The sequence below is a fragment of the Macrosteles quadrilineatus genome, unplaced genomic scaffold (assembly GCF_028750875.1).
Source record: "Macrosteles quadrilineatus isolate MER2022 unplaced genomic scaffold, UCM_ALF_1.0 Scaffold_9__3_contigs__length_116548681, whole genome shotgun sequence".
NCBI lineage: Eukaryota > Metazoa > Arthropoda > Insecta > Hemiptera > Cicadellidae > Macrosteles > Macrosteles quadrilineatus.
Window position 1 is genome coordinate 69,565,093 of NW_026542602.1, and position 13,629 is coordinate 69,578,721.

Below are 13,629 nucleotides of genomic sequence, written 5' to 3' on the forward strand. Positions count from 1 at the left end.
TCTCAGATTGTGTGAAATATTCAACACCTCAGACCAAAGTAACGGCTGGTTTGGTAAAAAACATATACTGCTCTTTGGAGACCTTTTACAACTTCCACCAGTACACGAAGACTCCCCATTCATTGAACTTGACAGTAGCAAACTTAGTTCTTTTGTTGGCTCTCTGTCTTGTGTTAACATCTGGTCTGAACAGTTCTCTTATGATGAACTTACTACAAACATGCGACAAGCTCAAGATTCTAAGTTTGCTGATGTGTTAAGCAAAGTCAGAGTAGGCAATATGACCGTTGAGGACATCCGTCTAATTGAAAGCAAGAAAATACATCTTAATGGAAAAACTGCTTGTGAAAACCTTTCTCTATTAGGAGATTACTTGTCTGCTTTACCCAACAATTCTGTGTGTCTTTGTTCAACTGGTTACCAATGCTCCATAATAAATGATGAAATGGTCAATAGAATAAGTGGTCCTGTCGTTAACTTGGTTGCAAAAGACTCAGTTGACTGTCTACCTCGTCAACAAAACAAAGTTAAAAAGATACTGTCCTCTTACAACTCTGACTGCAGCAGAACGGCTGGTATGGAGAAAATTATTCCTATTAAGGTTGGTGCTAAAGTTATGTTGCTTAGAAACATTGACGTCACTGTGGGGCTAGTTAACTCCGCCATTGGAACAGTAACGGGGTTGAGGTTTAATACAGACAATTCTGATGACGTAGACTCAGTGACAATTAACTTTGATTGTGGCATTACCCATCACCTACAGCGAGTAAACGTCAAGTTTCAAGTTATGGATAACGCATTTGTGTATCGAGAGCAATTCCCGATATCGATGTCCTACGCGGTTACAATTCACAAATGCCAGGGCCTCAGCTTAAATAGCGTAATAATTGATATTGGGGAGTCCATATTTACATGTGGCCAATCATATGTTGCCTTGTCACGAGTGACTTCATTAGAAGGGCTTCATCTTATTAACTTTAACCCAAGAGATGTGAAGCCTCAGAAATCCGCCATTCTCGAATACAACAGACTAAGGCAGAAGTACAGGTCTGACCTTCCACTTTACAACACAAGTTGTGACTCCTCTTCGGCTCCTTATGTGAGAGACAGGAAGTGGTGCCAGACCAAAAATGTCGAAAAAGTGCAGGATGAGAGTACAAAACCGGTACCCTCTGCAAAGACTACCGGAAGATCGAGAGTTCAGTCAACTTTAGCATTAAGAGGGTTTGAGAACAATGATCGTGTGTCTTGTTATGCGAATGTTGCAGTTCAGATACTGTATTCTGTTCCGTACATCAGAGAGATAATAAAGAACTCTGAACTAATTTGTCCTGAGTTAAAACAACATCTTCATGATTACGAAGTTTCTCCCTCGGAGGTTGTTTTAGATACAGTGGTTATAAGAAATCTCCCTAACAACAATACATATACCCTGACAGAGCAGCAAGACTGTGCTTTGTTCTTGCTGGACTTATTGGAGACAAACAAGGGCATTATAGAAGCCATCTCATACAGCACGGTGAAAACCACAAAATGCCAGCACTGTCATTACACATTCACAGGGCAAGAAGAGACAGACAATATAATCAGAATCCCCGTGGTGGCTGGTAAGGTAACGCTAAAAAATCTTTTAAGCCTTACGATAAACAACTGGGAGCCCTTGTTAGATTATGTGTGCAGTAATGATGAATGCGGCCAACGAGGATCGAGCCTGGGCAAGGTACACGTTACAAAGTCAAACCGCTGTGTTATCTTACAATTTTTAATCTTTGACAACAACCTACAAAAGATAACCGCAACAAACATAGTAGGAGTCCCAAGTGCTCAAGTGACTATAGGTAATAAAACATATAGACCTACAGCAGCAATTTTTCATCACGGAGATGCAATATCACGAGGGCATTACACTTGTACCATAAAGACATCTTCAGGTTGGACAACAGCCAATGATGAACAAATATCAAATCAAAGATGGCCCATTGGTTCAAAGAATTTGTACATGCTGTTATTAACAGAACAGTAGAAGCAGCAGTTATTACTTTGTTACAACAGTAAAAGATATCGAACATATTCTACGAGTCGTGGGTTGATGACCACTACCTAACTAGACCAGACGAACTAGAAGATATGAACTTATACGACTTTGTGAGATGGTACGATATAGCTGCTCAACCACCTAAAGGCGACCGTGAAGTGCATAAGTTGAATTCAGGCAAATTCCTCACTAAAAGAGTCAGACCATGCTTACTGAATCACTATAAGTACAGCCCCACTCAGGATCCTGAAAAATACTACCATGCATTACTTCTTATGTTTCTTTGTTGGAGATCAACTGATGAGCTGAAAGAGTCTCATGAAACATACACAGATGCTTTTATGGCCAAGCGGACACTTCTCACTCAAGCCTTCAACTATGACAAACGTTTAAAAGACATTATTGCGGCATCGGAGAATGCAAGAGACAAAATTCAAAACCGAGTTGAAGAGATCAATGCAGAAGAAGGAGAGGTTGCTGATCCATCCAATATAGCCTTTCAGCCCTTTAATGAACCTGTCCCCGCATCCCAGCCTGTCAGGGACAGCAATTGGTCGCCGAATGACGAGCCGTTTGAGAAAAAATACCAAAAACTCAATGACGACCAAAAGAGAGTGTTTGATTATGTCAAACGAGTTGTTGCAAACTCTGATGGGACAGATAAATTTCTCAGACATTTTGTAAGTGGTGTGGGAGGTACTGGTAAGAGTTTTCTCATAAAAACTATCAGCTCTTGGACTAAAAAATGTCTTCAAGCCTCTACATCAATATCAGCTCCCACAGGACTAAGTGCTTACAACATCAATGGTTCTACGATCTACAAAGTGTTTCAGCTGCCAGTTGAGCATGGAAAAACTCCAAAGTACAAAGCTCTTACTGATGATGTTTTAAAAATGTTGAGATCCAACCTGAAAGATGTGGTGCTCTTCATAATAGACGAAGTGTCCATGGTCTCCAATCTAACATTGATGTACATAAATCTCAGATTGTGTGAAATATTCAACACCTCAGACCAAAGTAACGGCTGGTTTGGTAAAAAACATATACTGCTCTTTGGAGACCTTTTACAACTTCCACCAGTACACGAAGACTCCCCATTCATTGAACTTGACAGTAGCAAACTTAGTTCTTTTGTTGGCTCTCTGTCTTGTGTTAACATCTGGTCTGAACAGTTCTCTTATGATGAACTTACTACAAACATGCGACAAGCTCAAGATTCTAAGTTTGCTGATGTGTTAAGCAAAGTCAGAGTAGGCAATATGACCGTTGAGGACATCCGTCTAATTGAAAGCAAGAAAATACATCTTAATGGAAAAACTGCTTGTGAAAACCTTTCTCTATTAGGAGATTACTTGTCTGCTTTACCCAACAATTCTGTGTGTCTTTGTTCAACTGGTTACCAATGCTCCATAATAAATGATGAAATGGTCAATAGAATAAGTGGTCCTGTTGCAACATTTGCAACAGTCCTTGTTTGTAAGTGGTCCTTGTTTGCAACTTGGTTGCAAAAGACTCAGTTGACTGTCTACCTCGTCAACAAAACAAAGTTAAAAAGATACTGTCCTCTTACAACTCTGACTGCAGCAGAACGGCTGGTATGGAGAAAATTATTCCTATTAAGGTTGGTGCTAAAGTTATGTTGCTTAGAAACATTGACGTCACTGTGGGGCTAGTTAACTCCGCCATTGGAACAGTAACGGGGTTGAGGTTTAATACAGACAATTCTGATGACGTAGACTCAGTGACAATTAACTTTGATTGTGGCATTACCCATCACCTACAGCGAGTAAACGTCAAGTTTCAAGTTATGGATAACGCATTTGTGTATCGAGAGCAATTCCCGATATCGATGTCCTACGCGGTTACAATTCACAAATGCCAGGGCCTCAGCTTAAATAGCGTAATAATTGATATTGGGGAGTCCATATTTACATGTGGCCAATCATATGTTGCCTTGTCACGAGTGACTTCATTAGAAGGGCTTCATCTTATTAACTTTAACCCAAGAGATGTGAAGCCTCAGAAATCCGCCATTCTCGAATACAACAGACTAAGGCAGAAGTACAGGTCTGACCTTCCACTTTACAACACAAGTTGTGACTCCTCTTCGGCTCCTTATGTGAGAGACAGGAAGTGGTGCCAGACCAAAAATGTCAAAAAAGTGCAGGATGAGAGTACAAAACCGGTACCCTCTGCAAAGACTACCGGAAGATCGAGAGTTCAGTCAACTTTAGCATTAAAATTTATTTATTTTTTTTCAGAGAAAAGAGTATTTTTATTTGAACGGTTAATTTTCTACAAAAATAAATAAAATCTAACAAAAAACCACTAAGTGGTAACACTTCCCCCGCCAAGTCAGCAACCCAAAAAAGATAATAAATCATTACTTTTTCCGCCAAGAAAAACAATGTAATGTATGTAAGTTTGGCAACTTGGCGGCAGACTTTTGCTTGTTTTTTTTTTCATTAAAGTTACGTTCGTGGATAATTTCACAAATCAACTTCTCTAATTAATTAGTCCAACTAAGTATAATAATTTCGAGGTAATCAGTAAATATAAAACCATCACTATTATGATTTTATGAAATGTGACACAAATAAGGTCAAATTTTGTAAAATAAGCTCTCATCTAGCAATGTACTATTGGGAGAGATACTTGCTCAATGAAACTAATTTTATGGTATTTTTTAAAGTGATCAAGCAAAAGTCTGCCGCCAAGTGGCCAAACTTACATACATTACATTGTTTTACTTGGCGGAAAAAGTAATGATTTATTATCTTTTTTGGGTTGCTGACTTGGCGGGGGAAGTGTTACCACTTAGTGGTTTTTTGTTAGATTTTAATTATGTACAGTGGGCTTAAAAATGAAATCTAAAAAAAAAATCAAAATGGCTTAAAAGGTTATTCAATCAAAACTCATTTAATGTTTGACAATTTAACTTGTTAAAAAAGATTATGTTCTAAAAACTTAAAATGTTTGTTCAGAAGATGCCACATAAACACAAGTTAAAATGACATTTAATGAAATATTTTCCATAAAATTATGTTCTGAAATAACAGCTGATACCTTTATATGATATAAGATATAAGTAACTTATTCGTATAGATTTAAGTAATTTTTAACCATAAGAAAAATATGTATTTCTTACTTACACTTGTAAAAGTTTTCCAGTGAAGTTTACTGTAGATCAAAATTGGATTTCGGAAAAAGTTTTGGAGGGACCAGAACTTAGTGTAGAGGTTGAAGTCAATTTTCATCCTAAAACAAACATTCATTTGCCTGATATTGAGAATATTTTTTAGAATTTTTTTAACAAATTCATTCACAAGTATTCACTTTTTACTTTCTCCCTATACCATAGTATGTGGAGAAAGTATTGTTTTCGTCAAAATTTTCGAGTTTGAGTTTTGAGTGGATATATTCGTTTTGGGTCCCCCTGGACCCAAAAAAGTGGTTTTCGAAGTGATGTCTGTGTGTGTGTGTGTGTGTGTGTGTGTGTGTGTCTGTGTGTCTGTGTGTGTGTCTGTGTGTCTGGATGTGTACAGAGCTAGGGACTACACCTGTGGTCCGATTTCGATGACATTTGGTATGTAGGTTCTAATCCATGGTATCTCCAGGCGTTTTTTTCATTTTTTTGAAATTTTGATTTTTAATGGGGATTTTCCCATAAAAACCCATAAAAAACCTGAAAAATCGGATTTTCTCGAAAATGGCCCGAACGATTTTGATAAAAATTTAGTATGTTGTAGCCCTTTAAATTCTGAACAAAATGGTACAAATCCCATTTCTGTAAAAATTACGGTTCAAAAGTTATGGTAAATTATGTTATTTTCCCATAAAACCCAATAAAATAACGAAAAATAGGATTTTAGAAAAAAATCCGGTTTTATTTTAACATAGTATGTTATGGTCCTTAAAGTTTTGATAGTTTTTTCATTTTTAAAAAATTTTAATTTTTAATGGGAATTTTCCCATAAAACCCCATAAAATAACAGAAAAATAGGATTTTCCCAAAAACGGCCCGAACGATTTTGATAAAAAATTTGTATGTTATAGTCCTTAATATTCTGAACAAAATGGTACAAATCCCATTTCTGTAAAAATTATGGTTCACAATTATGTTATTTCCCCATAAAAACCCCATAAAATAACGGAAAAATCAGATTTTCACAAAAATGGCCCGAACGATTTTGAAAAAAATTTGTATGTAGTCCTTTGAATTCTGAACAAAATCGTACGAATTACATTTCCGTATATTTACTTTCACCGCTTACACATGATAAAGGTTGTTGACAAACTTATGGGAGAAAGTATGTGTCAGAATGCTGATACCGTTTATTAACCCTCCCAGTGTTACTTGACGAAAATTCGGCAAGCACCACACTTTGTATAGTGTTACTTGCCGATTTTTCGACAAGCAGACATCGTTTACGGCGAAGGCTCTATAACTGACTGAATCGGATTGAACTGGATCGAGTTAGGTATCGTTCTTTCCGTTACATTCTAAGCTGTCTCCAGATGTCTGTCTCTAAGCGCTATTCATTTTAGTTCTGAAAATATTGTAGCAGACAGCTGACGTGCGTGTATTTGTAAACAGCTAGGTTCCCCCGGACCGATGACTGATGTGTTTTATTACGTTTATCATTGTTTTAGTGTTAAAAATCAAAAGTAGTGATATACGTGGTGCATTATAAGAAGATTTAAGTGGTTTTGAAGTGCTGGTTGATGATCCTGAAGAAGTAGGTAGTGATATTGATGTAAATTATCAGCCAGATTCCTAGCTATGGTTAGGCTATGCATTCTTAGCTAAACGCTATGTACTGAAATCAGTTTTTTGCCCATAACTTATTTATTTGCAAATATACTTCCTTATATTATTATATATTTGTAATCCTCATAAAATTTAGAACAAAGTGGCTATTTTCAAATATTTATAGGCCTATAATTTATACAATTTCATTAGGCGCGAACTTATTTTTTTTTTGAAAATTTTCGAAATTATATTTTTTTTACCTAAAAAATTTTTTTTTTTGAAAAAATGTTCCTTATGTTTTATATATAATATTGAAGCCCATGATTTTCCAAACAAAATGGTATATAGAACATTAGAATTAACATTGTTTTAAGCTTCTCAGATCCGTTTTAATAAAACCTTGCAAATGCGCCAAAAATAGGTGGACATTAAGGCCTAAACTATGGACACTTGGAGGGTTAAAATTATTCTCATTTTCTCACCGTAAGCACCCATTCATATGCTTTGTATACCTCCAATCTGAGAGTTCCGGCTCATTCAATTACCTTCTTTGAAAAAACATCTAACTTAAAATGCTATCACACTATTCAATTCCCTCCCTCTTCAAATCAAGTCCACATCCCACCCTTCAAAAGGCACTTAGTCATTTTTTGCAGATAAAGGCTACAAAAGTGTCTGAGTGCATTTCCTGTTGATGGAAGTCCTGATGAATTCCAGTATTAGTTTACAATTAACACGTTAGTTTAATAGATTGTCTGATTAAAGTTGGTTGACTAAGCTAATGCATGTATATATTGTCAATTTGGCTAAATAAACGAGTTATTGACATACAACAAAAAAATGTTACTAACATAGTTAGCTAGTTAATGACTTGTTAAAAGAAAAAAATCAAAATCGTTTGAGAATGAGGAAATCTACAATCATGGGAAACCGGGAAGAGTATGAGGCTGAAGGTTATGAGGATTGTTACACTGTGTTTACAGACAAGTAAGAAAATGCGATCTCATGTTTAGCAATAGAACAAAATACAGTGCTCTGTATTGCCAAATAATTATTGTTTTGCATTTTATACAGTATTTGAAACAAACAAGTAACTGTTTCTAAATAGGAATAACAATGTAGCCTTACTTTTGATCTTCAACTTCCCTAATTGAATCATCCAATCCCTCGTCCTCTCTAAAATCAGCATTTTCTTCACCTTCAAATTCTGTGATATTGTCAATGTTGAATTCACTTACGATGTTAAGGCCTGAAAAAATACAGGATTCTTTAAAGCAATCCGAATATTTTATCAGCAAATTTTAATGTTATGGAGTCTGATTAATGTAATTTTCAATTTAAAAAATGTTACGTGTTACGTGAAAAATATTTGATTTAAATGATAATGCATTTTATTTACCCCCCCTGAATTTTTTAGAATTACTGTGATGTTGTGAAAAAAATAAGCGTAAAAAGTACTGTATTTTTTATTTAGGCAAGCTCTAGGTTCTGTAAAAAAAAATGTCTATAGCCTTGTATCAGGTTGAAGTTAAAACACTGCAAGTTATGAATGAATAAAATGAGTGTTGAAAAACCAACATATATGTCAATATTTTATGCTTACCAGAACGTTCTGAAAAAGGGAAAAACTTGGCCAGGAAAAGGAGAATTCGTCCACAGAAGACGGTGTTTTGTGATCGAGAGAGTCGACGAAGAAGATCTGAAACATTACCACAACTAATAACTATACTTGAAAAATAAACACTTGCTTTGAAAAATAACAAAACAATGTTAGAAGTTATTGTTGGGGTGGTGAAAAAGTGTTTGTTCAGTTATTATTAATTATTTTCTTCCCTAAAAATTAAAATGCAAAATAGCGCTCTTGAAAGTTTTTTTTACTATAGTTTAAAATTGATTGTTTTTTTTTTTTTTACTCAATTGGTATTTTATATTCACAGCAACAACTGGGCCCTGTTTCATAAAACTACTAGTCTAGTATTTACTAGTCCATAGACTAGTAATACTAGTGTATTTTACAAGTCTACGTTTCAAAAACCTACTAGTGTAAAATACTAGTTACAAGTGTAGGGACTAGTATTACTAGTGGTTTTTACTAGTGTAGACAGCAATGTGTTTCATAAAGTTTTACTCTTGTAAATTACACTGGTAAATACTTGCCATTTTCTAACAACCTCTCTACACCCGTATTATTTGAAGTAGACTAGTATTTTTTGGAAAGAGAGTTATTTCATTACTCACATCATTAAAAAAATGAATTATTAAGTTCTTTTTGCAAGTGCAAATTGGCTCACGTTTGCAATTTAAGATAATTTATTTTTGTAAAAAAATACAACCGACTTCAAACGCTCTAAAAAGAATGAAATAATTTCAATAAAGTAAACTTTTGTATTAGGCTTTCAAGCTCACGTATTTTAAGTCGGCGCGGCTCTATGATGATTTTTGATACAAAATTTAAAGAGGGTGTCCATATTGCAGGTGACTATCTATAACTAAAGGTGTTAATCTGCATGTATTTTTCATAGTTATGCGTTTAGTGTTATTTTATTACCGTAATCAGAGATCGGCATTAGTGGTATTAACGAGTATCTTTAAAAAGATTATAACGCATTTAAATGTTTCTAACTTGGAAAAGTAACGTTTTAATACTAAACTAGCTTCTTTTCCCTATCATAATATCAAACTAAATTATTTTCCTATTCATATAGAACATTTGTGATTTGCAGTTTGAGCCGCGCCGACTTGAAATACGTGAGCTTGCCTAATACAAAAGTTTACTTTATTGAAATTATTTCATTCTTTTTAGAGCGTTTGAAGTCGGTTGTATTTTTTTACAAAAATAAATTATTTCATGATTTTTAGTGACTGTATAATTTTTTATGTACTTGAGGTTTTTTAAAAAGCAAAACTGTTTGAAACAATCAAAAGTTCCACAGAACAATCATTATTTTAAAATTGCTTGAGTCACCTGTTCAGGTTACATAATCAATGGGTATGAAAATACACATTTTTAGATATTCCTTAAGAAAGAAAGAGTTGTCCATTACATTAGGCCTAATGAAACACTAATTGTCTTTTTTAGATACATTGAAATGTCAGACATCATTGTTTCCTGCAATCGGTGTACTTCTACATTATAAAAAGAAATACAGTAACGTCTCAAGCCTTTTGGAACAATATGAAAGTTATTCCTCAGCTACCAGCACAAAAAAATCTCTCAAAAGTGGAAAATTGGTCGTTAACACGTATAGTACCTTTGGAAAATATTATATGAAAGATTGGTTCAGCTAAAAGTGGTGCAAGCCATGTAGGTGGTTTTGTTTGATCAAGATATAGCCTAGTCGAAATTGCAAATCATCTTCCTCTAGGACTTTCCGAAGCAGGCATAATAGTATTGATATGATATAGTAACTGGGTAGAGAATATCAATAAACATTCCACATTTGCAAATGCATGTTTAGTACCTAATTAAAATATTTAACACTTTTAAGACAATTGACGATTATGCACTGTCACTTCTTAGGTTGTGTAAGGAATAATTGCATTTAATTTATATTTAGACCTGTTTTACCAATGCTTTGGTTTTCACAAAACACCTTTATTTGTCAATATCATACAGCTATTCACTGAAACATACATGTTTTTGTAAGTCAGAATATTCAATACTAAAAACAGAATTACTGTATACACAAATCAGGTCAAACGTTAAAATACATTTTTTATAGTAACCAAAACAAAATGCATTTTTCTCAATGTAATTCATTTAGGCTCCATGGCAAGAAATAGTTTATTGATCAATATGAAGCAACTGTTTCATGAAGAATTGTCTGTAGCTTCATTTAAATGGTTTCAACTAACAGCTGTAGGAATGTTATTATTATTTATTGCCTTCTCTGCACAAATGTAAACAATCTGCACAAATGTAAACAAAATAAATGTTGAATATTTAAGGTTTTCAGAATTTTTCACCGAAACAAATATTATACTTAAACATAATATATAAGGTACCAAATAGAAACCCTCCTGGTTATTTTAGTGGTGGAACCACACTGATCGGTAAAAGAATCACAGAGAAATTGGTGAACATACATAGAAAAAAAAAACATCGCCACAAACAAATTGAGAACCTCCTCCTTTTGTTGGTAGTGGGGAAGTCGGTTAATAAAAATAGATCTGTGAGTGCTAAAATGATAATTATTTGATATAAATTACAATCAATAAATGTGGCGTAGTACAAAATGAGATAAATAAAATTTTATAATGTATGTACAATCACCCTATTAGAATCTATCTATATATTAATAGGCAAGCATGTTTCTTTAAAACCTTTTTTCTCAGGTCGTGTGCATCGCAGAGAAAATCTACGCATACTGTTGGAAAGATATTTTCCTGTAGATGTGCAGAATGCCTCTAAAAATTAAAATAGGCTAACAAATAAGCACAAAAAATTAATTTGAAAACTTCAAAAAATTAACATGGAGCATATGGGTTGCCATGATGGTGACGAAATAACAACAAAATGTAAACAGAAAATCAAAACAAATGGAAGAAATTCAAATCACATGTGTTATTTACAGTGTGGGGAGAAAATAGAGAAGTCTGTACATTAATTATTTTTGGTCGAGTTTCGACCACAGGACGACCACTAGTTAATTATAATTATAAGTTATCAATTTCTGTGAAATTTTAGTCTAATTTTACTTGAGTTCAATTTCATGGTTATATAAACTATTAGCTATCACACAGAAAATATGTTTAAGCTTTGAGAGAAACCAAATTAAAACCGCATACCGTATTGCATACAAAGATGTAACAAATGTATCCAACATTGCAACATTAATATGATTATTTTACACCCAAGGCTCTTGGTTTTATTTAAAGACATTTGAATAGGAAATAATAGTAAGACACTTTTAAAGAGGAGTTGCATTGTATTTTTTGAGGTGCTTATTATTTGCTTCCCTAAATAGCTAAAACCCTGTGATGTACTTACAATTTTGTAGGCCTATATTTGATTTTTGGGCGTTGAACTGAACTGCTTATCATAAAAACATTACTTTTAATCCATTTTCGTATTCTGAATTTGTTATTCAAAGTAATAACAAAATTAGATGTTGATCATGTTTTTTTAATGTAAAAATATGTAAAAGTTTAATTAATGGAATAAAAAGTATAATGAGTGGCACGGATTTGAACCGGGGACCAACCACATGACTAGCGACAACTCTACCTCTGAGCTACGCCCTGCCGTAGCGATTATGCCATGTTTTACTATAGCTGAAAACCTACTTCTCCATTGCTTGTAACGGCGTTGCAATTATTTGTTACATCAATAAACGTTTAGGCTTATTATTCATGGTTTGTAGACTCAAAATTAGAAATCACCAAATGGTTTTTAACCCAAATATCCTTATGCATTCGAATATTTGAAAACATAGGTAAGGGTACTTGAAACCGTTCCAATAAACAAAATGTCCTTAGACGATTTAATTACATTCAAAATTTGAGATTTCTTTTCTTTACTCATAGCAAGCTTAATTTTAAATATCAGACTAAAACAAAAACTAGCCTATACAAATCACAGCGAATGCGGCAACAACAGATCAATTTCCACCCAACTGCTGAGCGCCGCAACTAGGCCTACAAAACCGGCTACTACAATCACCGTGTTGGTTGCAGCGACGCGACGCCGCGCCGCGCCGGCGCGTTGGCGGGCTCATTGATGAACATAAATAATAGCGGTTTGATAAATAATGTGTGATTGTTTTACTTATGTGTCTATATAGTTATTAATTAAAAGAAAATACTGCGTTTCTACAACTATTTACTTTTTGTATCAAATGAAAACAAAATTAAAACCCTTTATAAAGGGTTTGAAAACCCGTGATTGAGGTTAGAAATTTGTTTTGAAAGTTTACCTTGTAAAGTTGGTCACGTGACTAGTAGTTTTGGTCACGTGACTAGTAAAATACACTAGTATTTACTAGTGGTATAAAAACGTTTATGAAACACAAATTAGTAGGACAGGTAAATACGGGACTAGTATTTACTAGACTAGTAATTACTAGACTAGTATTTTTATGAAACAGGGCCCTGGTGAAAAAAATTTCATTTTTTTAAGTCAAGAAAGAAAAAAATGTGTAAACACTTGATATTCCTTATTATTTGATGGCTACAGTATTGTAACTTAATAATAATCATCTAGCAACATTTGATTTGAAAACAATAGTCTGGTAAAAAACCCAAACAGCACAATTCATTCATCAAAATTTGCACTTTGATTTCAGCCGGCCTAAGTTCATAGAAAAAAGTATATTTTTAAACTTAGTAGTAAAAGTATATTAATGTACACTAGTAGGATTGTTATGTTTTAAAAAAGTTCAATTATTAACTGTTTCATAAGTATGACTTCAACAATACTGATTTTATATATTTTTGCAGTTTATCCTCTTGACATGCCAAAACAAATTTAACATCACCTACTAATTCTTAGCTTTACAAACATTTAATTCAAGACATACACCAAACTCACCGTTGCACATCCTCAGCAAGTTATTCTTGCAAGCGGCAAAAAACACGTCCTCTTTCCAAATAGCGACGTTGTCTTCTACGAAGGTAAACAGCTGTTCACACTGGTCCAGCGTGAGACAGTCGAACAGGTCTCCGAGTAGAATGACAGGCATGCCTCCCGACGCCATGTCGGCCTGGCTAGCCTCCACGCAGCGCTTGACGAACCTCTCCCATAGAGAGATTGGCTGAGGTTTACCCAGCAGCACAATCAGGTAATCTCGAAAACCTTGATCTACCGCTGCCTTCTTCTCTATTACAGGACTGAAAAAATACT

At 34.4% G+C, this 13,629-nt stretch overlaps 1 protein-coding gene across 1 annotated transcript in view; it reads right to left on the reverse strand.

Moving 5' to 3' along the window:
* LOC129002042 (THO complex subunit 1-like) overlaps positions 1 to 13,629 on the reverse strand; it is a 51,920-nt gene that overhangs the window by 16,369 nt on the left and 21,922 nt on the right. The window contains exons 3-6 of the mRNA XM_054429554.1: positions 13,318 to 13,616; positions 8,392 to 8,487; positions 7,917 to 8,037; positions 5,188 to 5,293 (exon numbers count right to left, since the gene is read on the reverse strand). Of these exons, the coding sequence (XP_054285529.1) occupies positions 5,188 to 5,293; positions 7,917 to 8,037; positions 8,392 to 8,487; positions 13,318 to 13,616 (622 nt within the window). The remainder of the gene's footprint in view (positions 1 to 5,187; positions 5,294 to 7,916; positions 8,038 to 8,391; positions 8,488 to 13,317; positions 13,617 to 13,629) is intronic.